The sequence below is a fragment of the Garra rufa genome, chromosome 18 (genome assembly GCF_049309525.1).
Source record: "Garra rufa chromosome 18, GarRuf1.0, whole genome shotgun sequence".
NCBI classification, from domain to species: Eukaryota; Metazoa; Chordata; class Actinopteri; order Cypriniformes; family Cyprinidae; genus Garra; species Garra rufa.
Window position 1 is genome coordinate 41,984,818 of NC_133378.1, and position 25,885 is coordinate 42,010,702.

Consider the following 25,885-nt stretch of genomic DNA (forward strand, 5'->3'; position numbering starts at 1 on the left):
TTAGTGATAGTTGTTCATGAGTTCCTTGTTTGTCCTGAACACTTAAACTGACTGCTGTTTTTCAGATAAAATCCTTCAGGTCGCACAAATTCTTTGATTTTTTAGCATTTTTGTGTATTTGAACCCTTTCCAATAATGACTGTATGATTTTGAGATCCATCTTTTCACACTGAGGACAACTGAGGGACTCATATGCAACTATTACAGAAGGTTCAAACACTCACTGATGCTCCAGAAGGAAAAACCATGCATTAAGAGCCGGGGGTGAAAACTTTTGAAATATATATATATTTTTTTTACCATTTAGCACTGCTCTTCAGAAGTTACAGAAGATAATTGCATGTTTCCCAGAAGACAAAATAAGTTAAATTTACCCTGATTTAAAAATTTCAAAAGTTTTCACCCCCGGCTCTTAATGCATGGTTTTTCCTTCTGGAGCATCAGTGAGCGTTTGAACCTTCTGTAATAGTTGCATATGAGTCCCTCAGTTGTCCTCAGTGTGAAAAGATGGATCTCAAAATCATACAGTCATTTCCCCAGTGTTTCCATTCCCCTTTAAATTGTGCAAATTGAAATTGCAAATTGAAAATACACCTAATGGAAATGCGTCAATTGCGCAAAAACTCCAATGGAAAAATCGCAAAACAGCAATGGAAACGTTTTTTTTTTTTTTTTCGCATTTAGAGGTCTCATTCGATTAAATATAGGCAAAATCCCACAAAAATCTATTGCCATGACTCAGGCAATTCGAAAAGGAATATTTCGCAAAACAGCAATGGAAACGTTTTTTTTTTTCACATTTACAGGTCACATTCGATTAAATATAATAAATCTGTTGTCATGACCTATCGTGAGAGGAAAAAATAACGTTTCAGTCATATAACATCGGTTAATGGAAACGCCGTCATTTCGCAATACTTTTTTAATTGACGAATGCTGCGTTTCCATTACCCTTTAAATTGCGGAAAATAAAATTGCGAATTGAAAATACACCTAATGGAAACGCATCAATTGCATAAAAGCTCCCATATATCGCAAAAATGTTTTTACGCTCGCATGAGGTGGTTTTTTAGGCAATTCAAAAAAGGAATATTTTTCAAAACAGCAATGGAAACTTTTTTTTTCTGCATTTAAAGGTCACATTCGATTAAATATAGCCAAAATCCCACAAAAATCTGTTGCCATGACTTATCGCAAGAGGGAAAAATAACGTTTCAGTTGCATAACATTGGTTAATGGAAACGCCGTCATTTCACAATCCTTTTTACTCGACGAATGCTGTGTTTCCTTTACCTTTTAAATTGCGCAAATTGAAATTGAAAATGCACCTAATGGAAATGCGTCAATTGCGCAAAAACTCCCATATATCGCAAAACAGCAATGGAAACATTTTTTTTTTTGCATTTAGAGGTCACATTTGCTTAAACAAAAATCCCACAAAAATCCACTGGCATGACTTATTGCGAGAGGAAAAAATAATGTTTCAGTCATATAAAATCGGTTAATGGAAACGCCATCATTTCGCAATACTTTTTAATTGACGAATGCTGCGTTTCCATTACCCTTTAAATTGCGCAAATTAAAATAGCGAATTAAAAAAAAATACGCCTAATGGAAACGCATCAATTGCACAAAAACTCCCATATATCGCAAAAATGTTTTTACTCTTGCATGAGGTGGTTTTTCAGGCAATTCAAAAAAGAAATATTTCGCAAAACAGCAAGGGAAATGTTTTCTTTTTTTTTTTTTTTGCATTTACAGCTCACATTCGAATAAATGTAATAAATATGTTGCCCTGACTTATCACGAGAGGAAAAAAATGTTTCAGTCGCATAACATCGGTTAATAGAAACGCTGTCATTTTGCAATACTTTTTAATTGACGAATGCGTTTCCATTACCCTTTAAATTGCGCAAATTGAAATGCAAATTGAAAATACGCCTAATGGAAACGTGTCAATTGTGCAAAAACTCCCATTTATAGCAAAAATGTTTTTACGCTCACATGAGGTGGTTTTTCAGGCAATTCGAAAAAGTAATATTTCGCAAAATAGCAGTGGAAACGTTTTTTTTTTTTCGCATTTACAAGTCTCATTCGATTAAATATAATAAATCCGTTGCCATGACTTATCGCGAAAGGAACAAAATAACGTTTCAGTCGCATAACATCGGTTAATGGAATCGCTGTCATTTCGCAATATTTTTTATTCACCGAATGCTGCGTTTCCTTTACCCTTTAAATTTCGCAAATTGAAATTGTGAATTGAAAATACGCCTAATGGAAACGCATCAATTGCGCAAAAGCTCCCATATATCGCAAAACAGCAATGGAAACGTTTAAAATATCAATATCAATTCGATTAAATATAGACAAAATACCACAAAAATGAGTTGCCATGACTTATCGCAAGAGGAAAAAATTACGTTCAGTCGCATAACATCGGTTAAAGGAAACACCGTCATTTCGCAATACTTTTTAATCGCCGAATGCTGCGTTTCTATAACCCTTTCAATAGTGCAAATTGAAATTGCAAATTGAAAATACGCCTAAAGGTTTTTCAGGCAATTCGAAAAAGAAATATTTCGCAAAACAGCAAGGGAAACGTTTTTTTTTTTTTTTTTTTTGCATTTACAGCTCACATTCGAATAAATGTAATAAATCTGTTGCCCTGACTTATCACGAGAGGAAAAAAATGTTTCAGTCGCATAACATCGGTTAATAGAAACGCTGTCATTTTGCAATACTTTTTAATTGACGAATGCGTTTCCATTACCCTTTAAATTGCGCAAATTGAAATGCAAATTGAAAATACGCCTAATGGAAACGTGTCAATTGTGCAAAAACTCCCATTTATAGCAAAAATGTTTTTACGCTCACATGAGGTGGTTTTTCAGGCAATTCGAAAAAGTAATATTTCGCGAAATAGCAGTGGAAACGTTTTTTTTTTTCGCATTTACAAATCTCATTCGATTAAATATAATAAATCCGTTGCCATGACTTATCGCGAAAGGAAAAAAATAACGTTTCAGTCGCATAACATCGGTTAATGGAATCGCTGTCATTTCGCAATATTTTTTATTCACCGAATGCTGCGTTTCCTTTACCCTTTAAATTGCACAAATTGAAATTTCGAATTGAAAATACGCCTAATGGAAACGCATCAATTGCGCAAAAACTAACATATATCGCAAAAATGTTATTACACTCGCATGAGGTGGTTTTTTTAGGCGATTCAAAAAAGGAATATTTTGCAAAATAGCAATGGAAACATTTGTTTTTTTGCATTTACAGGTCACATTTGATTAAATATAATAAATCCATTGCCATGACTTATCGCGAGAGGGAATTATTTTTCCCTCTCGCGATAAGTCATGGCAATGGATTTATTATATTTTATCAAATAATTAATAATTCAGTCGCAAAACATCGCTTAATGGAAACGGCGACATTTCGCAATACTTTTTAATCGACAAATGCTGCGTTTCCTTTACCTTTTAAATTTCGCAAATTGAAATTGTGAATTGAAAATACGCCTAATGGAAACGCATCAATTGCGCAAAAGCTCCCATATATCGCAAAACAGCAATGGAAACGTTTCAAATATCAATATCAATTCGATTAAATATAGACAAAATACCACAAAAATGAGTTGCCATGACTTATCGCAAGAGGAAAAAATTACGTTCAGTCGCAACGTTTTTTTTTTTTTTTTTTTTTTGCATTTACAGCTCACATTCGAATAAATGTAATAAATTTGTTGCCCTGACTTATCACGAGAGGAAAAAAATGTTTCAGTCGCATAACATCGGTTAATGGAAACGCTGTCATTTTGCAATACTTTTTAATTGACGAATGCGTTTCCATTACCCTTTAAATTGCGCAAATTGAAATGCAAATTGAAAATACGCCTAATGGAAACGTGTCAATTGTGCAAAAACTCCCATTTATAGCAAAAATGTTTTTACGCTCACATGAGGTGGTTTTTCAGGCAATTCGAAAAAGTAATATTTCGCAAAATAGCAGTGGAAACGTTTTTTTTTTTTGCATTTACAAGTCTCATTCGATTAAATATAATAAATCCGTTGCCATGACTTATCGCGAAAGGAAAAAAATAACGTTTCAGTCGCATAACATCGGTTAATGGAATCGCTGTCATTTCGCAATATTTTTTATTCACCGAATGCTGCGTTTCCTTTATCCTTTAAATTGCACAAATTGAAATTTCGAATTGAAAATACGCCTAATGGAAACGCATCAATTGCGCAAAAACTACCATATATCGCAAAAATGTTATTACACTCGCATGAGGTGGTTTTTTTAGGCGATTCGAAAAAGGAATATTTTGCAAAATAGCAATGGAAACATTTGTTTTTTTGCATTTACAGGTCACATTTGATTAAATATAATAAATCCATTGCCATGACTTATCGCGAGAGGGAAAAATAATTCCCTCTCGCCATAATTCAGTCGCAAAACATCGCTTAATGGAAACGGCGACATTTCGCAATACTTTTTAACTGACAAATGCTGCGTTTCCTTTACCTTTTAAATTTCGCAAATTGAAATTGTGAATTGAAAATACGCCTAATGGAAACGCATCAATTGCGCAAAAGCTCCCATATATCGCAAAACAGCAATGGAAACGTTTAAAATATCAATATCAATTCGATTAAATATAGACAAAATCCCACAAAAATGAGTTGCCATGACTTATCGCAAGAGGAAAAAATTACGTTCAGTCGCATAACATCGGTTAAAGGAAACACCGTCATTTCGCAATACTTTTTAATCGCCGAATGCTGCGTTTCTATAACCCTTTCAATAGTGCAAATTGAAATTGCAAATTGAAAATACGCCTAAAGGTTTTTCAGGCAATTCGAAAAAGAAATATTTCGCAAAACAGCAAGGGAAACGTTTTTTTTTTTTTTTTTTTTTGCATTTACAGCTCACATTCGAATAAATGTAATAAATCTGTTGCCCTGACTTATCACGAGAGGAAAAAAATGTTTCAGTCGCATAACATCGGTTAATAGAAACGCTGTCATTTTGCAATACTTTTTAATTGACGAATGCGTTTCCATTACCCTTTAAATTGCGCAAATTGAAATGCAAATTGAAAATACGCCTAATGGAAACGTGTCAATTGTGCAAAAACTCCCATTTATAGCAAAAATGTTTTTACGCTCACATGAGGTGGTTTTTCAGGCAATTCGAAAAAGTAATATTTCGCAAAATAGCAGTGGAAACGTTTTTTTTTTCGCATTTACAAATCTCATTCGATTAAATATAATAAATCCGTTGCCATGACTTATCGCGAAAGGAAAAAAATAACGTTTCAGTCGCATAACATCGGTTAATGGAATCGCTGTCATTTCGCAATATTTTTTATTCACCGAATGCTGCGTTTCCTTTACCCTTTAAATTGCACAAATTGAAATTTCGAATTGAAAATACGCCTAATGGAAACGCATCAATTGCGCAAAAACTAACATATATCGCAAAAATGTTATTACACTCGCATGAGGTGGTTTTTTTAGGCGATTCGAAAAAGGAATATTTTGCAAAATAGCAATGGAAACATTTGTTTTTTTGCATTTACAGGTCACATTTGATTAAATATAATAAATCCATTGCCATGACTTATCGCGAGAGGGAAAAATAATTCCCTCTCGCCATAATTCAGTCGCAAAACATCGCTTAATGGAAACGGCGACATTTCGCAATACTTTTTAACTGACAAATGCTGCGTTTCCTTTACCTTTTAAATTTCGCAAATTGAAATTGTGAATTGAAAATACGCCTAATGGAAACGCATCAATTGCGCAAAAGCTCCCATATATCGCAAAACAGCAATGGAAACGTTTAAAATATCAATATCAATTCGATTAAATATAGACAAAATCCCACAAAAATGAGTTGCCATGACTTATCGCAAGAGGAAAAAATTACGTTCAGTCGCATAACATCGGTTAAAGGAAACACCGTCATTTCGCAATACTTTTTAATCGCCGAATGCTGCGTTTCTATAACCCTTTCAATAGTGCAAATTGAAATTGCAAATTGAAAATACGCCTAAAGGTTTTTCAGGCAATTCGAAAAAGAAATATTTCGCAAAACAGCAAGGGAAACGTTTTTTTTTTTGCATTTACAGCTCACATTCGAATAAATGTAATAAATCTGTTGCCCTGACTTATCACGAGAGGAAAAAAATGTTTCAGTCGCATAACATCGGTTAATAGAAACGCTGTCATTTTGCAATACTTTTTAATTGACGAATGCGTTTCCATTACCCTTTAAATTGCGCAAATTGAAATGCAAATTGAAAATACGCCTAATGGAAACGTGTCAATTGTGCAAAAACTCCCATTTATAGCAAAAATGTTTTTACGCTCACATGAGGTGGTTTTTCAGGCAATTCGAAAAAGTAATATTTCGCAAAATAGCAGTGGAAACGTTTTTTTTTTCGCATTTACAAATCTCATTCGATTAAATATAATAAATCCGTTGCCATGACTTATCGCGAAAGGAAAAAAATAACGTTTCAGTCGCATAACATCGGTTAATGGAATCGCTGTCATTTCGCAATATTTTTTATTCACCGAATGCTGCGTTTCCTTTACCCTTTAAATTGCACAAATTGAAATTTCGAATTGAAAATACGCCTAATGGAAACGCATCAATTGCGCAAAAACTACCATATATCGCAAAAATGTTATTACACTCGCATGAGGTGGTTTTTTTAGGCGATTCGAAAAAGGAATATTTTGCAAAATAGCAATGGAAACGTTTGTTTTTTTGCATTTACAGGTCACATTTGATTAAATATAATAAATCCATTGCCATGACTTATCGCGAGAGGGAAAAATAATTCCCTCTCGCCATAATTCAGTCGCAAAACATTGCTTAATGGAAACGGCGACATTTCGCAATACTTTTTAACTGACAAATGCTGCGTTTCCTTTACCTTTTAAATTTCGCAAATTGAAATTGTGAATTGAAAATACGCCTAATGGAAACGCATCAATTGCGCAAAAGCTCCCATATATCGCAAAACAGCAATGGAAACGTTTCAAATATCAATATCAATTCGATTAAATATAGACAAAATACCACAAAAATGAGTTGCCATGACTTATCGCAAGAGGAAAAAATTACGTTCAGTCGCATAACATCGGTTAAAGGAAACACCGTCATTTCGCAATACTTTTTAATCGCCGAATGCTGCGTTTCTATAACCCTTTCAATAGTGCAAATTGAAAATTGAAAATACGCCTAAAGGTTTTTCAGGCAATTGCGAAAAAGAAATATTTTGCAAAATAGCAATGGAAACTTTTTTTTTTTTTTTTCGCATTTACAGGTCACATGACTTATCGCGAGAGGAAAAAATTAAGTTTCAGTCGCAATTAAGTTTTTAATCGACATTTATAAAATAGCGCTGAAGTTTTGCGCAAAAATGCTGGACAACCAAAGAATTTGTGGGACCTGAAGGATTTTTCTGAAGAACAGCAGACAGTTTAACTGTTCAGGACAAACAAGGGACAACTATCACTAAACAAATATTTGATAAATTCAACTATTATTTTCTCTTGTGGATGTAAAATATCTTATTCAGGTAAGTACTAAATTAAAAAATAACATGCTTTTTGTATGATCCCTCTTTTTATTTTGGTCAAATAATTAACATTTTGCAAATTTCGCAAGGTGTATATAAATAATCACTACCAACAAACTCTTGATCTTGTCACCTCGATATATATGGTCATATCCATTGGTGTTATGTTTTTATTTTTCAAGACTGACCGGTAAGGCCTCTTGTCCTCCTACTAAGCGTTTCCTGCGTGAACGGGGCGCATCTTCCTCTTGTTTGTAGACGTACTCCATGTTGGGAACGCCACACTGCAGCTGGTCCTCTGTAGACTGGCGGATTACTTTGATCTCTGGAATAACACGATGGAGTGTGAACAGATGTTGATTCAGCTGTATGCTTCACAACTAAACATCAGACTGAACCTGTGAATCCTGTGGATTGGCTCCATACACAAACTACAAATACATAGACTTTAAACTCTGAGCAGATCTGGAGAAGGAAATCTTGCAGAGGTTTGTTTGCTGAAGTGACGGACATTAGTTGTGCCGTTTCAGATGAGTTTGGCTCTTACCTGACTTTGGATCGGAAAAAAGATCTTCTGTTTTTTCCTTTTTTTGACCAGGTTCTGTAACAAGAAAGAAAGAACATAAAACAAATTCTCTCATTCTTTTATTTAAATCTCTTGTTCTTCTCTTCTTATTATGTTGGCTTGGGAAAGCCAAACTGATCTGCTACTTAAGCTTTTTATTATTATTCTTAGACTAAATTTCTGAACGCTACTCCTCCTAGAGCTTTCAAACTAGATCCGCCAAACTCAGCCCAGCTCTTCAGACTGATCTCACTCATTGTCCTTATAGTTTGCATAAAATTGAAAATGAAAAAATCTTACATTGGCGGAATGTTCAAATGAACCAACTCTATTCAAACTCCAACTGTCAAAATTCAAATTTAAACTCCCATGCTAATGTCATGCTAGTAACTTGCTAATCATACTGGAAACATGCTAGCAACTTGCTAATCATGTTAGAAACATGTTAGAAATGTGCTAGCAACTTACTAGTCAGGTTGAAAACATGCTAGCAACTTGCTAATCATGTTGAAAACATGTTAGCAAACTTGCTTATAATGCTAGAAACAAGCTAGAAAATTGATAATCATGCTAGAAACACGTTAGCAACTTGTTAGTCAAGCTAGAAACATGCTAGCAACTGGCTAATCATGCTATAAACGTGCTAGCAACTTGCTAGTCAAGCTGGAAACATGCTAGCAACTTTGCTAATCATGCTAGAAACATGCTAGTAACTGGCTAATCATGCTAGAAACGTGCTAGCAACTTGCTAGTCAAGCTAGAAACATGCTAGTAACTTGTTAATCATGCTAGAATCATGCTAGCAACTTGCTAATTATGCTAGAAACATGCTAGCAACTGGCTTATCATACTAGAAACGTGTTAGCAACTTGCTAATCATGCTAGAAACGTGCTAGCAACTTGCTAATCATACTAGAAACGTGCTAGCAACTTGCTAGTCAAGCTAGAAACATGTTAGCAACTGGTTAATCATACTAGAAACGTGCTAGCAACTTGCTAGTCAAGCTAGAAACATGTTAGCAACTGGCTAATCATGCTAGAAACGTGCTAGCAACTGGCTAGTCAAGCTAGAAACATGTTAGCAACTGGCTAATCATGCTAGAAACGTGCTAGCAACTTGCTAGTCAAGCTAGAAACATGCTAGCAACTGGCTAATCATACTAGAAACGTGCTAGCAACTGGCTAATCATACTAGAAACGTGCTAGCAACTTGCTAGTCAAGCTAGAAAAATGTTAGGACCTGGCTAATCATGCTAGAAACGTGCTAGCAACTGGCTAATCATACTAGAAACGTGCTAGCAACTGGCTAATCATAGTAGAAACGTGCTAGCAACTGGCTAATCATACTAGAAACATGCTAGCAACTGGCTAATCATAGTAGAAACGTGCTAGCAACTTGGTAGTCAAGCTGGAAACATGCTAGCAACTTTGCTAATCATGCTAGAAACATGCTAGTAACTGGCTAATCATGCTAGAAACGTGCTAGCAACTTGCTAGTCAGGCTAGAAACATGCTAGCAACTTGTTAATCATGCTAGAAACATGCTAGCAACTTGCTACTTATGCTAGAAACATGCTAGCAACTGGCTTATCATACTAGAAATGTGCTAGCAACTTGCTAGTCAAGCTAGAAACATGCTAGCAACTTGTTAATCATGCTAGAATCATGCTAGCAACTTGCTAATTATGCTAGAAACATGCTAGCAACTGGCTTATCATACTAGAAACGTGTTAGCAACTTGCTAATCATGCTAGAAACGTGCTAGCAACTTGCTAATCATACTAGAAACGTGCTAGCAACTTGCTAGTCAAGCTAGAAACATGTTAGCAACTGGCTAATCATACTAGAAACGTGCTAGCAACTTGCTAGTCAAGCTAGAAACATGTTAACAACTGGCTAATCATGCTAGAAACGTGCTAGCAACTTGCTAGTCAAGCTAGAAACATGTTAGCAACTGGCTAATCATGCTAGAAACGTGCTAGCAACTTGCTAGTCAAGCTAGAAACATGCTAGCAACTGGCTAATCATGCTAGAAACGTGCTAGCAACTGGCTAATCATACTAGAAATGTGCTAGCAACTTGCTAGTCAAGCTAGAAACATGTTAGCAACTGGCTAATCATACTAGAAACGTGCTAGCAACTTGCTAGTCAAGCTAGAAACATGTTAGCAACTGGCTAATCATACTAGAAACGTGCTAGCAACTTGCTAGTCAAGCTAGAAACATGTTAGCAACTGGCTAATCATGCTAGAAACGTGCTAGCAACTGGCTAATCATACTAGAAACGTGCTAGCAACTGGCTAATCATAGTAGAAACGTGTTATCAACTGGCTAATCATACTAGAAACGTGCTAGCAACTGGCTAATCATAGTAGAAACGTGCTAGCAACTTGCTAGTCAAGCTAGAAACATGCTAGCAACTGGCTAATCATACTAGAAACGTGCTAGCAACTTGCTAGTCAAGCTAGAAACATGTTAGGACCTGGCTAATCATGCTAGAAACGTGCTAGCAACTGGCTAATCATACTAGAAACGTGCTAGCAACTGGCTAATCATAGTAGAAACGTGCTAGCAACTGGCTAATCATACTAGAAACATGCTAGCAACTGGCTAATCATAGTAGAAACGTGCTAGCAACTTGCTAGTCAAGCTAGAAACATGCTAGCAACTGGCTAATCATACTAGAAACGTGCTAACAACTTGCTAGTCAAGCTAGAAACATGTTAGCAACTGGCTTATCATGATAGAAACGTGCTAGCAACTTGCTAGTCAAGCTATAAACATGCTAGCAACTTGTTAATCATGCTAGAAACATGCTAGCAACTTGCTAATCATGCTGGAAACATGTTTGCAACTTGCTAATCATGCTAGAAACATGTTAGAAATGTGCTAGCAACTTGTTAATCATGCTAGAAACATGCTAGCAACTTGCTAATCATGATAGAAACATGCTAGCAGCTTGCTAATCATGCCGGAAACATGTTAGCAACTTGCCAATAATGCTAGCAACAAGCTAGAAAATAATCATGCTAATCATGTTAGAAACACTAATTATGATAGAAACATGTTAGAAACATGCTAGTAACTTGCTAATAATGTTAGAAATATGATAACATCTTGCTCATCATGTTAGAATCATGTTAGCAGCTTGTTAATCATGCTGGAAACATCTTAGCAAGTTGCTAATAACATGCTAATAATGCAAGTAACATGTTAATTATGTTAGAAACATGCTAACAATATGTTAACAATTTGTTAATCATGCTAGAGACATGTTTGCAACTTGCTAATGACATGCTAGTAACTTGCTAATCATGCTAGAAACATACTAAACATGCTTAAAAAAATGTTAGAATCATGCTAACTACATTCTAATCATGCTAGCAACATGTTAATCATCTAATCTAAGTTCAAAACAGCTTTTACAGCTGCTTTAAATTTTCCAGCTAGGCTTTCTCAAGCCAACCTAAAGTTTGTCTTGACAAACTTTTTTTCTAGTTTCTCTCTTCTTCTTTCTTTTTTAAATGTTGCTCTTTCTTCCATTTGTTCTTTTTTTTGTTGTTTATTAATTTGCTGTGATTCTTGTTCTTTTGATTTTGCTCTTTTTCTGCCGTTGTCTCCTTCTACTTTGCTGTCTTTTTTTCTTTCTTTGGGATTCCAGCAGGAATGGAACCTCATGTTAAATCAAATTATGTTTGGCAAACAGTTCCAAATTCATATATATATATATATATCAATCACAAACGATTCTTTTCGGATGGCCTGTCTGAATTAAAGTTTTCATGAGTGTGAATAAAAAAAAAGAGAAGCTGTTTCTGAATTCAAGAACTAGATGATCTGTTGGTGTTTTTGAGCAGTAATGCGATGTCAAATGAATTCACTGACCACCGAGTTCATCTTCTCCTCCCAGACAGTCCCTGATTCCATCTCTGACGGCGTGCTGGGGAATACAGACGCCTGATTTACAGTGGAAACCACCGTCACGACAGCCTTCACACAACACAAACAGTATAGTCAGGATTATTGGTCTGCTTCTTGCCAGCAATGCTGAAGTCATGGGTTTTAGACACTTTTTAAGACAATACATAAATATTGTAAAATGAAATAAAAAAAAAAATTCAACTTTATTCTTGTAATATTTTGACTTTATTTTCGAAATATTTTAACTTTAATCTCGTAATATTTTAACTTTATTTTTTGTAATATTTCGACTTTATTCTCTAAATATTTTGACTTTATTCTCGAAACATTTTGACTTTATTCTCATAATTTTGACTTTATTGTGGAAATATTTTAACTTTATTCTTGTAATATTTTGACTTTATTCTCGAAACATTTCAACTTTATTCTTGTAATATTTTGACTTTATTTCCGTAATATTTTGACTTCATTCTCGAAATATTTTAACTTTATTCTTGTAATATTTTGACATTAATCTTGTAATTTCAACTTTATTCTCGTAATATTTTTACTTTATTTTTGTAATATTTTGACTTTATTCTCGAAACATTTTGACTTTATTCTTGTAATATTTTGACTTTATTCTCATAATTTCAATTTTATTCTCGTAATATTTCAACTTTATTATCGAAACACTTAGACTTTATTCTTGTAATTTTGACTTTATTCTCGAAACATTTTGAGTTTATTCTCATAATTTTGACTTTATTCTCGAAATATTTCAACTTTATTTTTGAGACATTTCAACTTTGTTCTCGTAATATTTCAACTGTATTCTCATAATTTCTGATTTATTGCGAAAATATTTTGACTTTATTCTCATAATTTCGACTTTATTGCGGAAATAATTCGACTTTATTCTCGTAATATTTTGACTTTATTTTTGTTATATTTCGACTTTATTCTCTAAATATTTTGACTTTATTCTCGAAACATTTTGACTTTATTCTCATCATTTTGACTTTTTTCTTGTAATATTTTGACTTTATTCTCATAATTTCGACTTTATTGCGGAAATATTTAGACTTTATTTTCGTAATATTTAGACTTTATCCTCGAAATATTTTAACTTTACTCTCAATATTTTGATTTTATTCTCGAAACATTTAGACTTTATTCTCATAATATTTCAACCTTATTCTCGAGATATTTTGACTTTATTCTCCTAATTTTGACTTTATTCGTTTAATATTTTGTCTTTATTCTCTAAACAATGACTCTATTCTCATAATTTCAATTTTATTCTCGTAATATTTCAACTTTATTATCGAAACATTTCGAGTTTATTCTCATAATTTCGTCTTTGTTCTCGAAATATTTCGAGACATTACAACTTTGTTCTCGTAATATTTTCACTTCATTTTCGTAATATTTTGACTTTATTCTCATAATTTCAACCGTATGCTTAAAATATTAGATTTTAACATCGTAATTTTAGATTAAAAAAAATTAATGAAGCACTAAAACGCCGTTGTACGTTAAAATACATTTCATTAAAATAAGTAAGTGCAAATAATAATAATTATTTTTTTTTATAGAAACAACGACACGAAGCGGACAACAGACAGGATTGTGGAAAACAGGAAGAGGAATGATGATGTCACAGACTCACTTTGGCAGCACATCTCGTCACTGTTGTCTCCACAGTCATCGATACCATTGCAGGGTCTTCCATGGCGTAAACACTTCCCGTTCGCACAGACGAACTTCTTACATTGGCCTACACAGAGAAAACCCATCAGTGTGAGTCAAAGAAGTGTCAACATTAAACATTAACATGGTGACAGAGTTTGAGAGGAAACAGCACCTGTAGGTTCATTATAGCACTTTGAGACGGCCACTTCAGCGGTTCCTGAGATTGGCTCTGGATTATAGATCGTACATTCGGCCAATGAGAGCTCAGATCCCATGCAGCGGACCCTCATACACTCATTTGGCCATGTGATAGTTTTATCAAGAGACTCATATGTGATTTTAGACGCCCTGTCTGCTCCTCTGAGAGACAGAACAAGAGAAGCAGTCAGTACATGTTGAGTCGAGAGAAAGGGCATCTTGTGTTCAGGTGTGTGTTTACCTGTCGACCCCCAGAGACCCTCGACAAACGACATTTGCTGCGGCCATGTTCCAGTCCTTGCCGCATACCAGCTTTTTTCCAAACCTAGTTTTTATCTCCACCACATGATCAGGGTTAGAGACTTCCACTTTCACCATCTCTTCCGCTGGACACAAACATGTATGGACAAACAAGTGAGTACTTTATAATTGCACAACAAATCATCTGACACTCTTTAACCCTATGTTCCCGGGTCAATTTTGACCCGAAAACATATTGAGTTGTCAGAAGTACTGGTTAACCTTGGATGTTTTTCTTGAAATTGCAAGATTATATCCTATTTACAGTCATGAGGAGTTTTGGGGGTAATGCGTTACAAGTAATAATATTACTTTTTCTAAATAACTAGTAAAGTAACGCATTACTGTTTAATTGACAAGAAAATATCTGAGTTACTTTTTCAAAGAAGTAATGCCAGTTACCTTTCCCCCCATTTATTGATTAAAAGCTCTCCTTTGTTGAGAGAAATTGTGAGTGAGATGTCACTTTAGTTCTAGAATAAATGTGAACATGCATTAATTCATCTCACTCGCTAAAAAAACAGATACAGTATTCTTCAAAATGAACAAAAACAGTGAAATTCAGTGCAAACCTGCAATAATTAAATATATTAAATAATACAAATATCCTTCATGTATTTAATCCCATTTTATTAAGCGATGTCTTTGTTGCCGACCTTCGATGATCCAGTTCATCCATACTAATAAGCAAAAGCTACTCAAGATAATCTAACATTTGTTTTCCTTTTTTTTATTGCTAAAGAGTTGACATTTTTTCTTCTGCGGTCTACTGTACAGACGTCAATTGACTTTTGGTGTGAAAAGGCTTTTACATTTGACAAAAATAGAACTTTTTATATTAAAAACAAACAAGCAAGCCCTGCCCAGATTTAAAAAGTAACGCAAAAGTAACGTAACACATTACTTCCCATAAAAAGTAACTAAGTAATGTAATTAGTTACTTTTGTAGGGAGTAACTCAATATTCTAATGCATTACTTTTAAAAGCAACTTTTCCCCAACACTGGTCGTACAGTTTTTTTTTTTTTTTTTTTTTGCATGTTTGTCACGCTTTGGGACTCCAGCGAACCACAGTGAGAGCCATTATACACAAATGGCGAAAACATGGAACAGTGGTGAACCTTCCCAGGTGTGGCTGGCCAACCAAAATTACCCCAAGAGCACAGCAACGACTCATCCAAGAGCTCACAAAAGACCCCACAACAACATCTAAAGAACTGCAGCCCTCTCTTGCCTCAGTTAAGGTCAGTGTTCATGACTCCACCATAAGAAAGAGACTGGGCAAAAATGGCCTGCATGGCAGAGTTCCAAGACGAAAACCGCGGCTGAGCAAAAAGAACAAGACTTTTGGGAAAATACTCTGTGGACTGACAAGACAAAAGTTGAACTTTTTGGAAGGTGTGTGTCCCATTACATCTGGCTTAAAAGTAACACAGCATTTCAGAAAAAGAACATCATACCAACAGTAAAACCATGAATTCTGCTGTCTACCAAAAAATCCTGAAGGACAATGTCCAGCCATCTGTTGGTGACCTTAAGCTGAAGCCAACTTGGGTTCTGCAGCAGGACAATGATCCAAAACACACCAGCAAATCCACCTCTGAATGGCTGAAGAAAAACAAAATGAAGACTTTGGAGTGGCCTAGTCAAAGTCCTGACCTGGATCCTATTGAGATGCTGTAGCATGACCTTAAAAAAGCGGCTCATGCTCGAAAACCCTCCAATGTGGCTGAATTACAACAATTCTGCCAAGATGAGTGGACCACAATTCCTGCACAGCGCTGTAACAGACTCATTGCAAGTTATCGCAAACGCTTGATTGCAGTTGTTGCTGCTAAGGGTGGCCCAACCAGTTATTAAGTTTAGTGGACAAACACTTTTTCACACAGGGCCATGTGGGTTTGGATTTAGTTTTTCTATGTTGTGTTTACTTGTGTTATCTTTGATATTTAAATTAGTTTGGATGATCTGAAACATTAAAGTGTGACAAACATGCAAAAACATAAAAAATCAGGCAGGGGGCCAACACTTTTTCACACCACTTTATGTAGTTTTTTTTAAATAATGTTAAAAAATACTCCGTATTTGTGAATTAGATTATAAACTTGTCAATTGTTTTGGGAGTGCAATGCACTTCTGAATGGCTATATAATGATACTTGAGTGATTCTGTCACTGTCATGTCTCACCTTTGCAGGTTTGGCCGAAGTGTGAGAAAGTGGGCTTATTGGATCTGCAGGCGATGGCGTTGGCCTGACACATGGAGTAATACACAGATCCGTCCAGTGTACAGGCGTTTATTTGCTGCCGCGGACATTTGTACGCCATCTTACAGACGCACTGTCCTGCGATGCATCGCCTCCATGGAGGACAGAAGACTTTCGAACAGGAAGACCGAGTGTAGTTCTGACGCAGACATTCGGCCGGACCCAAGAATTCCTCATCAGGTACTTTTGTGGTTTGGGGTTTTAAATCGGTTTTGGGTTGGGGCTCGATCTTTGGTTGTGGTGGTTTTGATGTAGGTTTGGGTTGTGGCTCGGGCTTTGATTGTGGTGGTTTTTGTGGTTTTGGTTGTGGTGGTTTTTGTGGTTTTGGTTGTGATGGTTTTGGTTGTGGTGGTTTTGGTGGTTTTGGTTGTGGTGGTTTTTGTGGTTTTAATGTAGCTGTTGTGTTTTCCTTCAAGACTGGGTTTGTTTTATTCTCCAGAACATTTGGTTTTTGCACCAGACCTGGTTGTGGATTTGTCTGTCCATTCTTCAAACTCTAATAAGATGAAATAAATGTTAATCAAATGGCATGTACATCAGAACATTAGTATATTAGTGTAGCTGAATAAATACAGGGTTTCTGCAGGTTTTAAAAAGTCTTAATTTGACAAATGAAGGCCTACAAAGGTCTTAAATCTGATCAGAAATGGCCATAAATGTTGCATGCAATGCAAAACATTAAAAAACGCCTCGGGTTTCGTATGAAACCCTAGTTCCTCTAGGGAACGAGACGCTGCGTCACTACGCTTTGGGAACGCCCCCAGCGTGCCCACGCTCTGAATCACGTGTGTAATCAGTCCAATAGAGAAGCGCGTGTGATGTCACAGACGGGGTGACGTCAGGAACCAGGAAGCTATAAAGCACATGCGGTGAATGCAGCCGGCAGCTTCTGCCACCAGGAGTGCTGCAGGGATGCCAGAATTGTGGTAGGCGACGCAGCGTCTCGTTCCCTAGAGGAACTAGGGTTTCATGCGAAACCCGAGGCGTTCCCCTTCGGGAACGTCGAGCTGCGTCACTACGCTTTGGGAACGAAATGCCCACGCCACCAGAATTCCAAGCCCTGCTGTGTGTGGAGCAGGTGGAAAGAAAAGGGCGAAAGTAGAAACGAGCGGCCTCAGCCCACTCGTAAAAGGGCGAAAGTAGCCCAGAATAATTGCTGCTATTAAGCATGAGAGTGCGGTCTCAACCGTCTTATAAGCAGGGCGAAAGTAGCCCTAGTGAAACGAGCGGCCTCAGCCCACTCATGAAAGGGCGAAAGTAGCCCAGAGTAATTGCTGCTATTAAGCATGAGAGTGCAGTCTCAACTGTCTTAAAAGTAGGGCGAAAGTAGCCCGAGTGAAATGAGCGGCCTCAGCCTACTTGTGAAAGGGCGAAAGTAGCCCAGAGTTATTACTGCTATTAAGCATGAGAGTGCGGTCTCAACCGTCTTAAAAGTAGGGCGAAAGTAGCCCGAGTGAAACGAGCGGCCTCAGCCCACTCGCAGAAGGGCGAAAGTAGCCCGGAGTAATTACTGCTATTAAGCATGATAATGCGGCCTCGGCCGTCTTAAAAGTAGGGCGAAAGTAGCCCGAGTGAAACGAGTGGCCTCAGCCCACTCGCAGAAGGGCGAAAGTAGCCCGGAGTAATTACTGCTATTAAGCATGATAATGCGGCCTCGGCCGTCTTAAAAGTAGGGCGAAAGTAGCCCGAGTGAAACGAGTGGCCTCAGCCCACTCGCAGAAGGGCGAAAGTAGCCCAGAGTAATTACTGCTATTAAGCATGATAATGCGGCCTCGGCCGTCTTAAAAGTAGGGCGAAAGTAGCCCGAGTGAAACGAGCGGCCTCAGCCTACTCAAAAGTAGGGCAAAGGGCAAAAGTAGCCCAGAGTGATTGCTGCTATTAAGCATGAGAGTGCGGTCTCAACCGTCTTAAAAGTAGGGCGAAAGTAGCCCGAGTGAAACGAGTGGCCTCAGCCCACTCGCAGAAGGGCGAAAGTAGCCCGGAGTAATTACTGCTATTAAGCATGACAATGCGGCCTCGGCCGTCTTAAAAGTAGGGCGAAAGTAGCCCGAGTGAAACGAGTGGCCTCAGCCCACTCGCAGAAGGGCGAAAGTAGCCCGGAGTAATTACTGCTATTAAGCATGATAATGCGGCCTCGGCCGTCTTAAAAGTAGGGCGAAAGTAGCCCGAGTGAAACGAGTGGCCTCAGCCCACTCGCAGAAGGGCGAAAGTAGCCCGGAGTAATTACTGCTATTAAGCATGAGAGTGCGGTCTCAACCGTCTTAAAAGTAGGGCGAAAGTAGCCCGAGTGAAACGAGCGGCCTCAGCCCACTCGCAGAAGGGCGAAAGTAGCCCGGAGTAATTACTGCTATTAAGCATGATAATGCGGCCTCGGCCGTCTTAAAAGTAGGGCGAAAGTAGCCCGAGTGAAACGAGTGGCCTCAGCCCACTCGCAGAAGGGCGAAAGTAGCCCAGAGTAATTACTGCTATTAAGCATGATAATGCGGCCTCGGCCGTCTTAAAAGTAGGGCGAAAGTAGCCCGAGTGAAACGAGTGGCCTCAGCCCACTCGCAGAAGGGCGAAAGTAGCCCAGAGTAATTACTGCTATTAAGCATGATAATGCGGCCTTGGCCGTCTTAAAAGTAGGGCGAAAGTAGCCCGAGTGAAACAAGCGGCCTCAGCCCACTCGCAGAAGGGCGAAAGTAGCCCAGAGTAATTACTGCTATTAAGCATGATAATGCGGCCTTGGCCGTCTTAAAAGTAGGGCGAAAGTAGCCCGAGTGAAACAAGCGGCCTCAGCCTACTCAAAAGTAGGGCAAAGGGCAAAAGTAGCCCAGAGTGATTGCTGCTATTAAAGCAGAAAAACACGGCCTCAACCGTTACATAGAAAGGGCAAAAGTAGCCCAACATCAGTTGTAAGGTAAAAGTAGCCTCAAACAGAGGGCCTTGGCCCAGTCATAAAGCAGACAACAGAAGTCTGAGTCATCGAAAGCTGGAGCGACAAAGGAGTAACCTCAGTTGACTCAAAAAGGCGACAGTAGCCTGAAGCGGACTCACCGCCCAAATTAGGTAGCCCTACTAGTTGTAGGAGCATCTGAGAGAAGGGCAAAGGAGCCTGGAGTATTGGGGAGATCCAACTCATAAAATCTGACAAATGTGAGCGGCGTGGACCATCCCGCAGCATTACAGATATCTTGCAGGGAAACCCCTGACATAAAAGCTTTAGACGCCGCAACTTTGCGGGTCGAATGAGCCTTGGTTTCCATCTGAGAGGGAAGACCAGAGGACTTATAGGAGATGGCTTCCGAAATCCACCGACTTAAGGTTAGCTTAGAAGCTGGAAGACCTCTATTACGAGGACCAAAACACACAAATAACTGGTCCGTCTTCCTCCACAGGGCAGCTCTGTGGATGTATGTGTCCAGTGCTCGCACTGGACACATTCAGTTAAGCTTCTGCTGTTCTGGTCCCGAAAAGGGGGGAGGACAGAAGGCCTGGAGCACTACAGGCCGTGGTACTACTGACGGCACCTTGGGTAAGTAACCCGGTTTTGGGTGCAGAAATGCTTTGACCATCCCAGGGGCAAAGTCCAAATATGAAGGGGCCACTGAGAGGGCCTGTAAATCACCAACTCTCTTGAGAGAGGAAATAGCCAGCAGAAAGGCAGTCTTAAAGGACAAAAGTCTGTCCGAAACCTCTTCAATAGGCTCAAACGGAGGGTTACATAGAGCCTCTAATACCACGGCCAGGTCCCACGTGGGGACGCGTGAGCGCACCAGGGGCCTCAGCCTCAGTGCACCGCGGAGAAAACATGACACCAGGGGAAGTCTCCCAAGGGAGATAGTACCGAAGGGAGCATGGAAAGCATCTATGTCTGCCACGTAGCCCTTCAGTGTAGAATGTGCGTTACCGGCCGTAAGGCGGGCTTGCAAAAAGTCCAGCACTGAACCTACTGGGCAGTGAACTAAGTCAATTTGGTGCTGATTGCACCATAGGACAAACATATTCCACTTCCCGGTGTACATTTTTCTCGTGGAGGGAGCTCTGGATTGGAGAATGGTCTCAACAACCTCGGTTGAGAGACCGGAAGCTAGGAGCTGTGCCCCCTCAGGGGCCACACCCATAACTTCCACAACTCCGGGCGGGGGTGCAAGATCGCACCTCCTGCCTGTGAGAGGAGATCTCTCCAGACCGGAATTTCCCATGGAGGGCCGTCTAGGAGAGAAGTCAGGTCTGAGAACCACACACAACCCGGCCAGAACGGAGCCACTAAGAGGAGGCGAATACCATCCTGGCGCACTCTTTCCAGAACTCCGGGGAGCAGAGCGAAGCCTCGGCCACGTCTGTACCATAGCATCCAGTCCCAGGGGAGCTGGATGACTCAGAGAGAACCAAAGGGGACAATGTGTTGTCTCCTGGCTCACAAAAAGATCCACTTGGGCCTTCCCAAACTTGTTCCAGATGACTTCCACCACATCTGGGTGGAGTCTCCATTCCCCGGGCCTCAGCCCCTGCCTCGACAGGACGTCTGCTTCCACATTGAGATGTCCAGAGATGTAAACTGCTCTCAGCGAGAGGAGTTTCCCCTGGGACCACAGGAGGATCTATTGCGCCAGCTTGTTCAAGAGGCGCGACCGCAGACCCCCTTGATGGTTGATGTAAGCGACCACGGATGTGTTGTCGGTGCGAACCAACACATGGTGATCCCTCAGGTCTGGTAGAAAGTGTTTTAGGGCTAAAAACACAGCACGCATTTCCAGGCAATTGATGTGCCAACTGAGATGGTGCCCGTCCTCGCCCTCATCAAACTCCTTCAACAGGTCGGCCTGATATGCTTGCAGCACTGCTATGGTGTGAAGGCAGGCTGCGGCCTGACCCGCTGCCGAGTAACCCTTCCCCAGCAAAGAAGATGTAGTTCTTAATGGTTTGCTGGGGAGTGCCGAGGTCTTTAGGGACGATGCTGAACTCGGGGACAGATAGCTCGAGAGCGTCTGTTCTACCTGAGGCATCGCCCCATAACCGTGCTCACGAGCCCCGACCACATTTGAATATGTGTAGGCGGAAGGGGAGTGAACACAGGCCGAGAATGGCTTTCCCCACGATCTCGACACCTCGGAAACATGGCAGACCCCGGCGTGGAGGTTGAACTTTGGGGCGCAGAAACCTCTCATCTAGCTTTGTTTTCTGTTTCTGCTCCCCGGTCACCACGTCCGGCCAACTGATATTGAGCTTGGCGACGGCACGGGTGACCACCTCCACTAACTCCTCATACTCGACCGGCTGGGAGGGTGTGGGACCAGCCTGCTCGCCCAATTCCATCTCTCCCTCCTCGGAGGAAGATAAACGGAGCGGTGAGTGCTCCTCCTGGCGGGAAGAAACCGACGTGCGGGCTTCCACGCCAGAGAGGGGCATGGATCTGGCAGAGGAGGATGGAGAAAGGGGCTTGCCCGTCTCCAAACTCGATACCAGATCCAGTTGCGATCCCCATGAATGCAGGCGCCGCTCTGCCTCAGCAGAAGCGGGACCTGATCCGCGGGGGACGCTAGTGAGGCAAAAAGAGCCCTCCGGGAGCGAAGCGTGCGGTGAGGAAGCCGCAAGCAATGCACACAGTCAGCCTCCTCAAAGGCTGACTGGGCATGCCTCGCCCCCAAGCAAGCCACACACAGCGTGTGTGTGTCCTCGGCCGTAATGTAGCGTTGGCACGGAGGAACACAACGTCTAAATTGCTTGCTATCGCCCATATCTCTATCTAGGTCAACACTCAAATAAAAGTGAAGCAAACTGGCTTCGAAAAACAGTGTTGACGGACAGAGCGCGACTGAAAGGCAGAAGCTGCCGGCTGCATTCACCGCATGTGCTTTATAGCTTCCTTGTTCCTGGTTCCACACGCGCTTCTCTATTGGACTGATTACACACGTGATTCAGAGCGTGGTCACACTGGGGGCTTTCCCAAAGAGTAGTGACGCAGCTCGACGTTCCCGAAGGGGAACTTCCTTTGTATTTTTGTCCTTTTCCAAGTACAAATATATAAACATCCTAAACACCTACATTTACGGGATATGCAAAACAGAGATATGAAGCAAAATTGAGTTTATGCTTAAAATAAGTGCAAACATCTGACTCATTGGTATTTGTCTTATTACTTTTTAAAAAAAACAAAGTAACTTCATTATGATGAATTTATCAGAAAACAACTACTTATTGTGTTATTTTATCTCGATTAAATTTTTAATTAAACAGATTAAGATATTACATTTTTAATATTTGTACTTAAAAACAAGATAAAGATATTGATAAAGAACAGCACTCGGTAAAGATTTTTATGTGCGAGTAAAGTTTTTTATTATTATTACATTTTTAAAAAGTACACTGCAAAAAAAAGATTTTCTGGGTGTTTTGGTCGTTTTTCTAGAATAAATGTCTAAACTTTTTTGAATCAAGATGCATTAAGTAACATGTCTTAAGATATGTCTTGTTTCAAAAAAAAAAAATTTTGTTAGTTTTTTTTTTTTTTTTTTTTTTTTTTTAAACAAGCAAAAATATCTGCCAATGGGGTAAGACATTTTTAAAAAGAAAAAACTAACAAAATTTTGAACAATTATTATTTATTATTTTTTTTAATTTTGTTAGTTTTTTGCTTAAAACTAGCTAAAATATCGGTAAGAAATATTTCTTTCCCTATTGGCAGATATTTTAGCTTGTTTTAAGTAGAAATTAACAAAATTAACAAAAACTAATCTGAAAATAAGACATAATATCTTAAGTTATTTTACCTGTCAAGTAAATGCATCTTGATTCAAGAATAAACATAATATTTATACTAGAAAACAACAAAAACAGGAAGTAAGAAAATCTTTTTTTTTCAGTGTGAATTTTTTACATGTAATAATAAATAAATAAAAACTTTACTAGACAATGGGGCAAGAAAAAAGGCTAAACAAGATTTGTTTTATTTCTTGCCCAATTAGCAGATATTTTAGCTTGTTTTAAGCAAAAGCTAACTACATTTTGACAATTCTTTTGAGAAAACAAGACATAATATCTTAAGTTATTTTACTTGTAAAGTAAATTCATCTTGATTCAAGAGTTTAAGAGTTTTTAGATATTTATACTAGAAAACGACAAAAACACTAAGAAAGAAATATTTTTTTTGCATTGTGCATTTTTTTTATTTAATAATAATAAAACACTTTATTAGAACTAGCCAATGGGGTAAGAAAAATAATCTTAATTTAAAGGCTACAAAAGATTTGTTTTATTTCTTGCCCTATTGGCAGACATTTTTGCTTGTTTTAAGTAAAAACTAACACATTTTTGAAATAAAATTCAGAAAACAAGACATAATATCTTAAGTTATTTTACTGGTAAAGTAAATTCGTCTTGATTCAAAAGTTTTTAGATATTTACAGTGCCTTGCGAAATTATTCATACCCCTTCATTTTTTTTTTTTTCACATTTTGTCATGTTGCTGCCTAACGTAAAACTACTTTAAATTACTTCTTTTCCCACGTCCCACGTTTTTAACATTTGTGCAAATTTATTAGAAATAAAAAACAGAAAAGATCCCGTTGCATAAGTATTCATTCCCTTTTCTGGGACACTCGAAATGTATCTCAGGAGCATTCATATTGCTTCTAGATGTTCCTACACTTGGAGTGGAGTTAAACTGTGGCGAATTCATTTGAATGAGTCTGATTTAGAAAGACACACACCTTAGAAAGACTTAGCATTTGTATTCCTGTCGATATCCTGAAGGTTTTTACAGAGGGATTTGTTTGTATATAATTAGCTTGATTTTATACAACATTTTATTTCTCAAACATGGTTAAAAAAAGTGTTTCCTGTCTGTATTTTCTGAATTACTAAGTGACAAAATGATATTCCCAGAACTTCCTCTGTAAAAACATCTGGCTCTAATATGTCAAAAAACATTAAACAAGAATTTTGAAACTGACTTCCTCCAGTGTTTAGATTTTTGTACTAGAAATGTATGCAAATGAGCGCATATTTAATTAAATATTGGTTTATTTGCATATTTAAACCTAACACCAAACAAAAATGTTTGCATTTATCAAAGTATTCAACTAAATAAGGCGATAACTATTAGTTGATTGTTTTTTTTTTACCCTATTAACCTGCGGTGTCTTATCTTAAGTGCTTTTGTTCTGCTGGTAGTTTGATAAACATTAGATAACCAAACAGTAGCCGGATTTCATCATAGTTGCAAAATACAACATTTGGCAATAGAGATGACAACAGACTTATCAAACTAAGGTGTCCACCCTGAAAACTTCCTGAAAATAAAACCCAAGCTGAACGTTTCATAGCAGATGCATGAAATTAATATAAAGAGTAATATAAAACATTTTATTAATATTTCTGTATTTTAATCATTAGCCACAATAGTTTGCAAAAATAAAGATGGTTTTGTTTTCATGCATGTTTCCAAAAAAAAAAAATCTTTTTTGTTTTGTCTTATTACAGATGAATTAATCAGTGATTAGTTTTATATGATCAGATGAAGGAAGCAGAAACTCACGGCCATCTGGAAGAGAAGACATGTGAAGATGAAAACACCGAGGACCTTCATGACTCCTGCTGATCTTTGTGTGTGTCTCTGTTCTGCTCTTTGTCCCGTTAGTTCAGCCGACGCGCGTCCATCACACTCACAATCAGACGGAGCAATGATTAACCGCCGATGACAGACGACAGACATCAGACTCAATCAGACTCTGGAGGAGGAGATAAACACCAGGGGGAGGAGAAACAAGAGCTTCTGCCCGGAAAGGTCACAACTCTTGGTTTATTGACACTTACAATCATGTCTCTTCTGCTCATCAAGGCTGCATTTATTTGATCAAAAATACAAGAAAAAAACGGTAAAATTGCAAAATGTTATTACAATATAAAATAATTATTTTTATCTTAATATATTTTAAAATATAATTTATATCTGTGATGCAAAGCTGAATTTTCATCAGCTGTTACTGCAGTCTTCAGTGTCACATGATCCTTCAGAAATCATTCTAATATGCTGATTTATTATTAAAAGTATCAATGTTGGAAACAGTTTTGCTGCCAATTTTGCTGCAAATATTTTCAAATAATTCTGAAAAAAGTATCACAGGTTCAAAAAAAATATTAAGCAGCACAACTGTTTTCAACATTGATAATGTATCAGCATATTAGAAAGATTTCTTGAGGATTATTTGACACTGAAGACTTTAGTAATGATGCTGAAAATTCAGCTTTGATCACAGAAATAAATTACATTTTTAATGTATATTAAAATACATTAAAAATCGTACTGATCCCAAACTTTTGAGCGGCAGTGTATATATACATAGACATCTTAACATCTTTGACCCATTT

At 38.2% G+C, this 25,885-nt stretch overlaps 1 protein-coding gene across 1 annotated transcript in view; it reads right to left on the reverse strand.

Annotated features, from left to right (window-relative positions):
* LOC141291065 (complement factor I-like) overlaps positions 1-25,204 on the reverse strand; it is a 41,652-nt gene extending 16,448 nt beyond the window's left edge. Inside the window, exons 1-8 of the mRNA XM_073823235.1 lie at positions 25,053-25,204; positions 16,457-17,030; positions 14,211-14,355; positions 13,944-14,131; positions 13,749-13,856; positions 12,062-12,166; positions 8,160-8,213; positions 7,801-7,937 (exon numbers count right to left, since the gene is read on the reverse strand). Of these exons, the coding sequence (XP_073679336.1) occupies positions 7,801-7,937; positions 8,160-8,213; positions 12,062-12,166; positions 13,749-13,856; positions 13,944-14,131; positions 14,211-14,355; positions 16,457-17,030; positions 25,053-25,103 (1,362 nt within the window). The 5' untranslated portion in view covers positions 25,104-25,204. The remainder of the gene's footprint in view (positions 1-7,800; positions 7,938-8,159; positions 8,214-12,061; positions 12,167-13,748; positions 13,857-13,943; positions 14,132-14,210; positions 14,356-16,456; positions 17,031-25,052) is intronic.
* Positions 25,205-25,885: the final 681 nt, after the last annotated feature.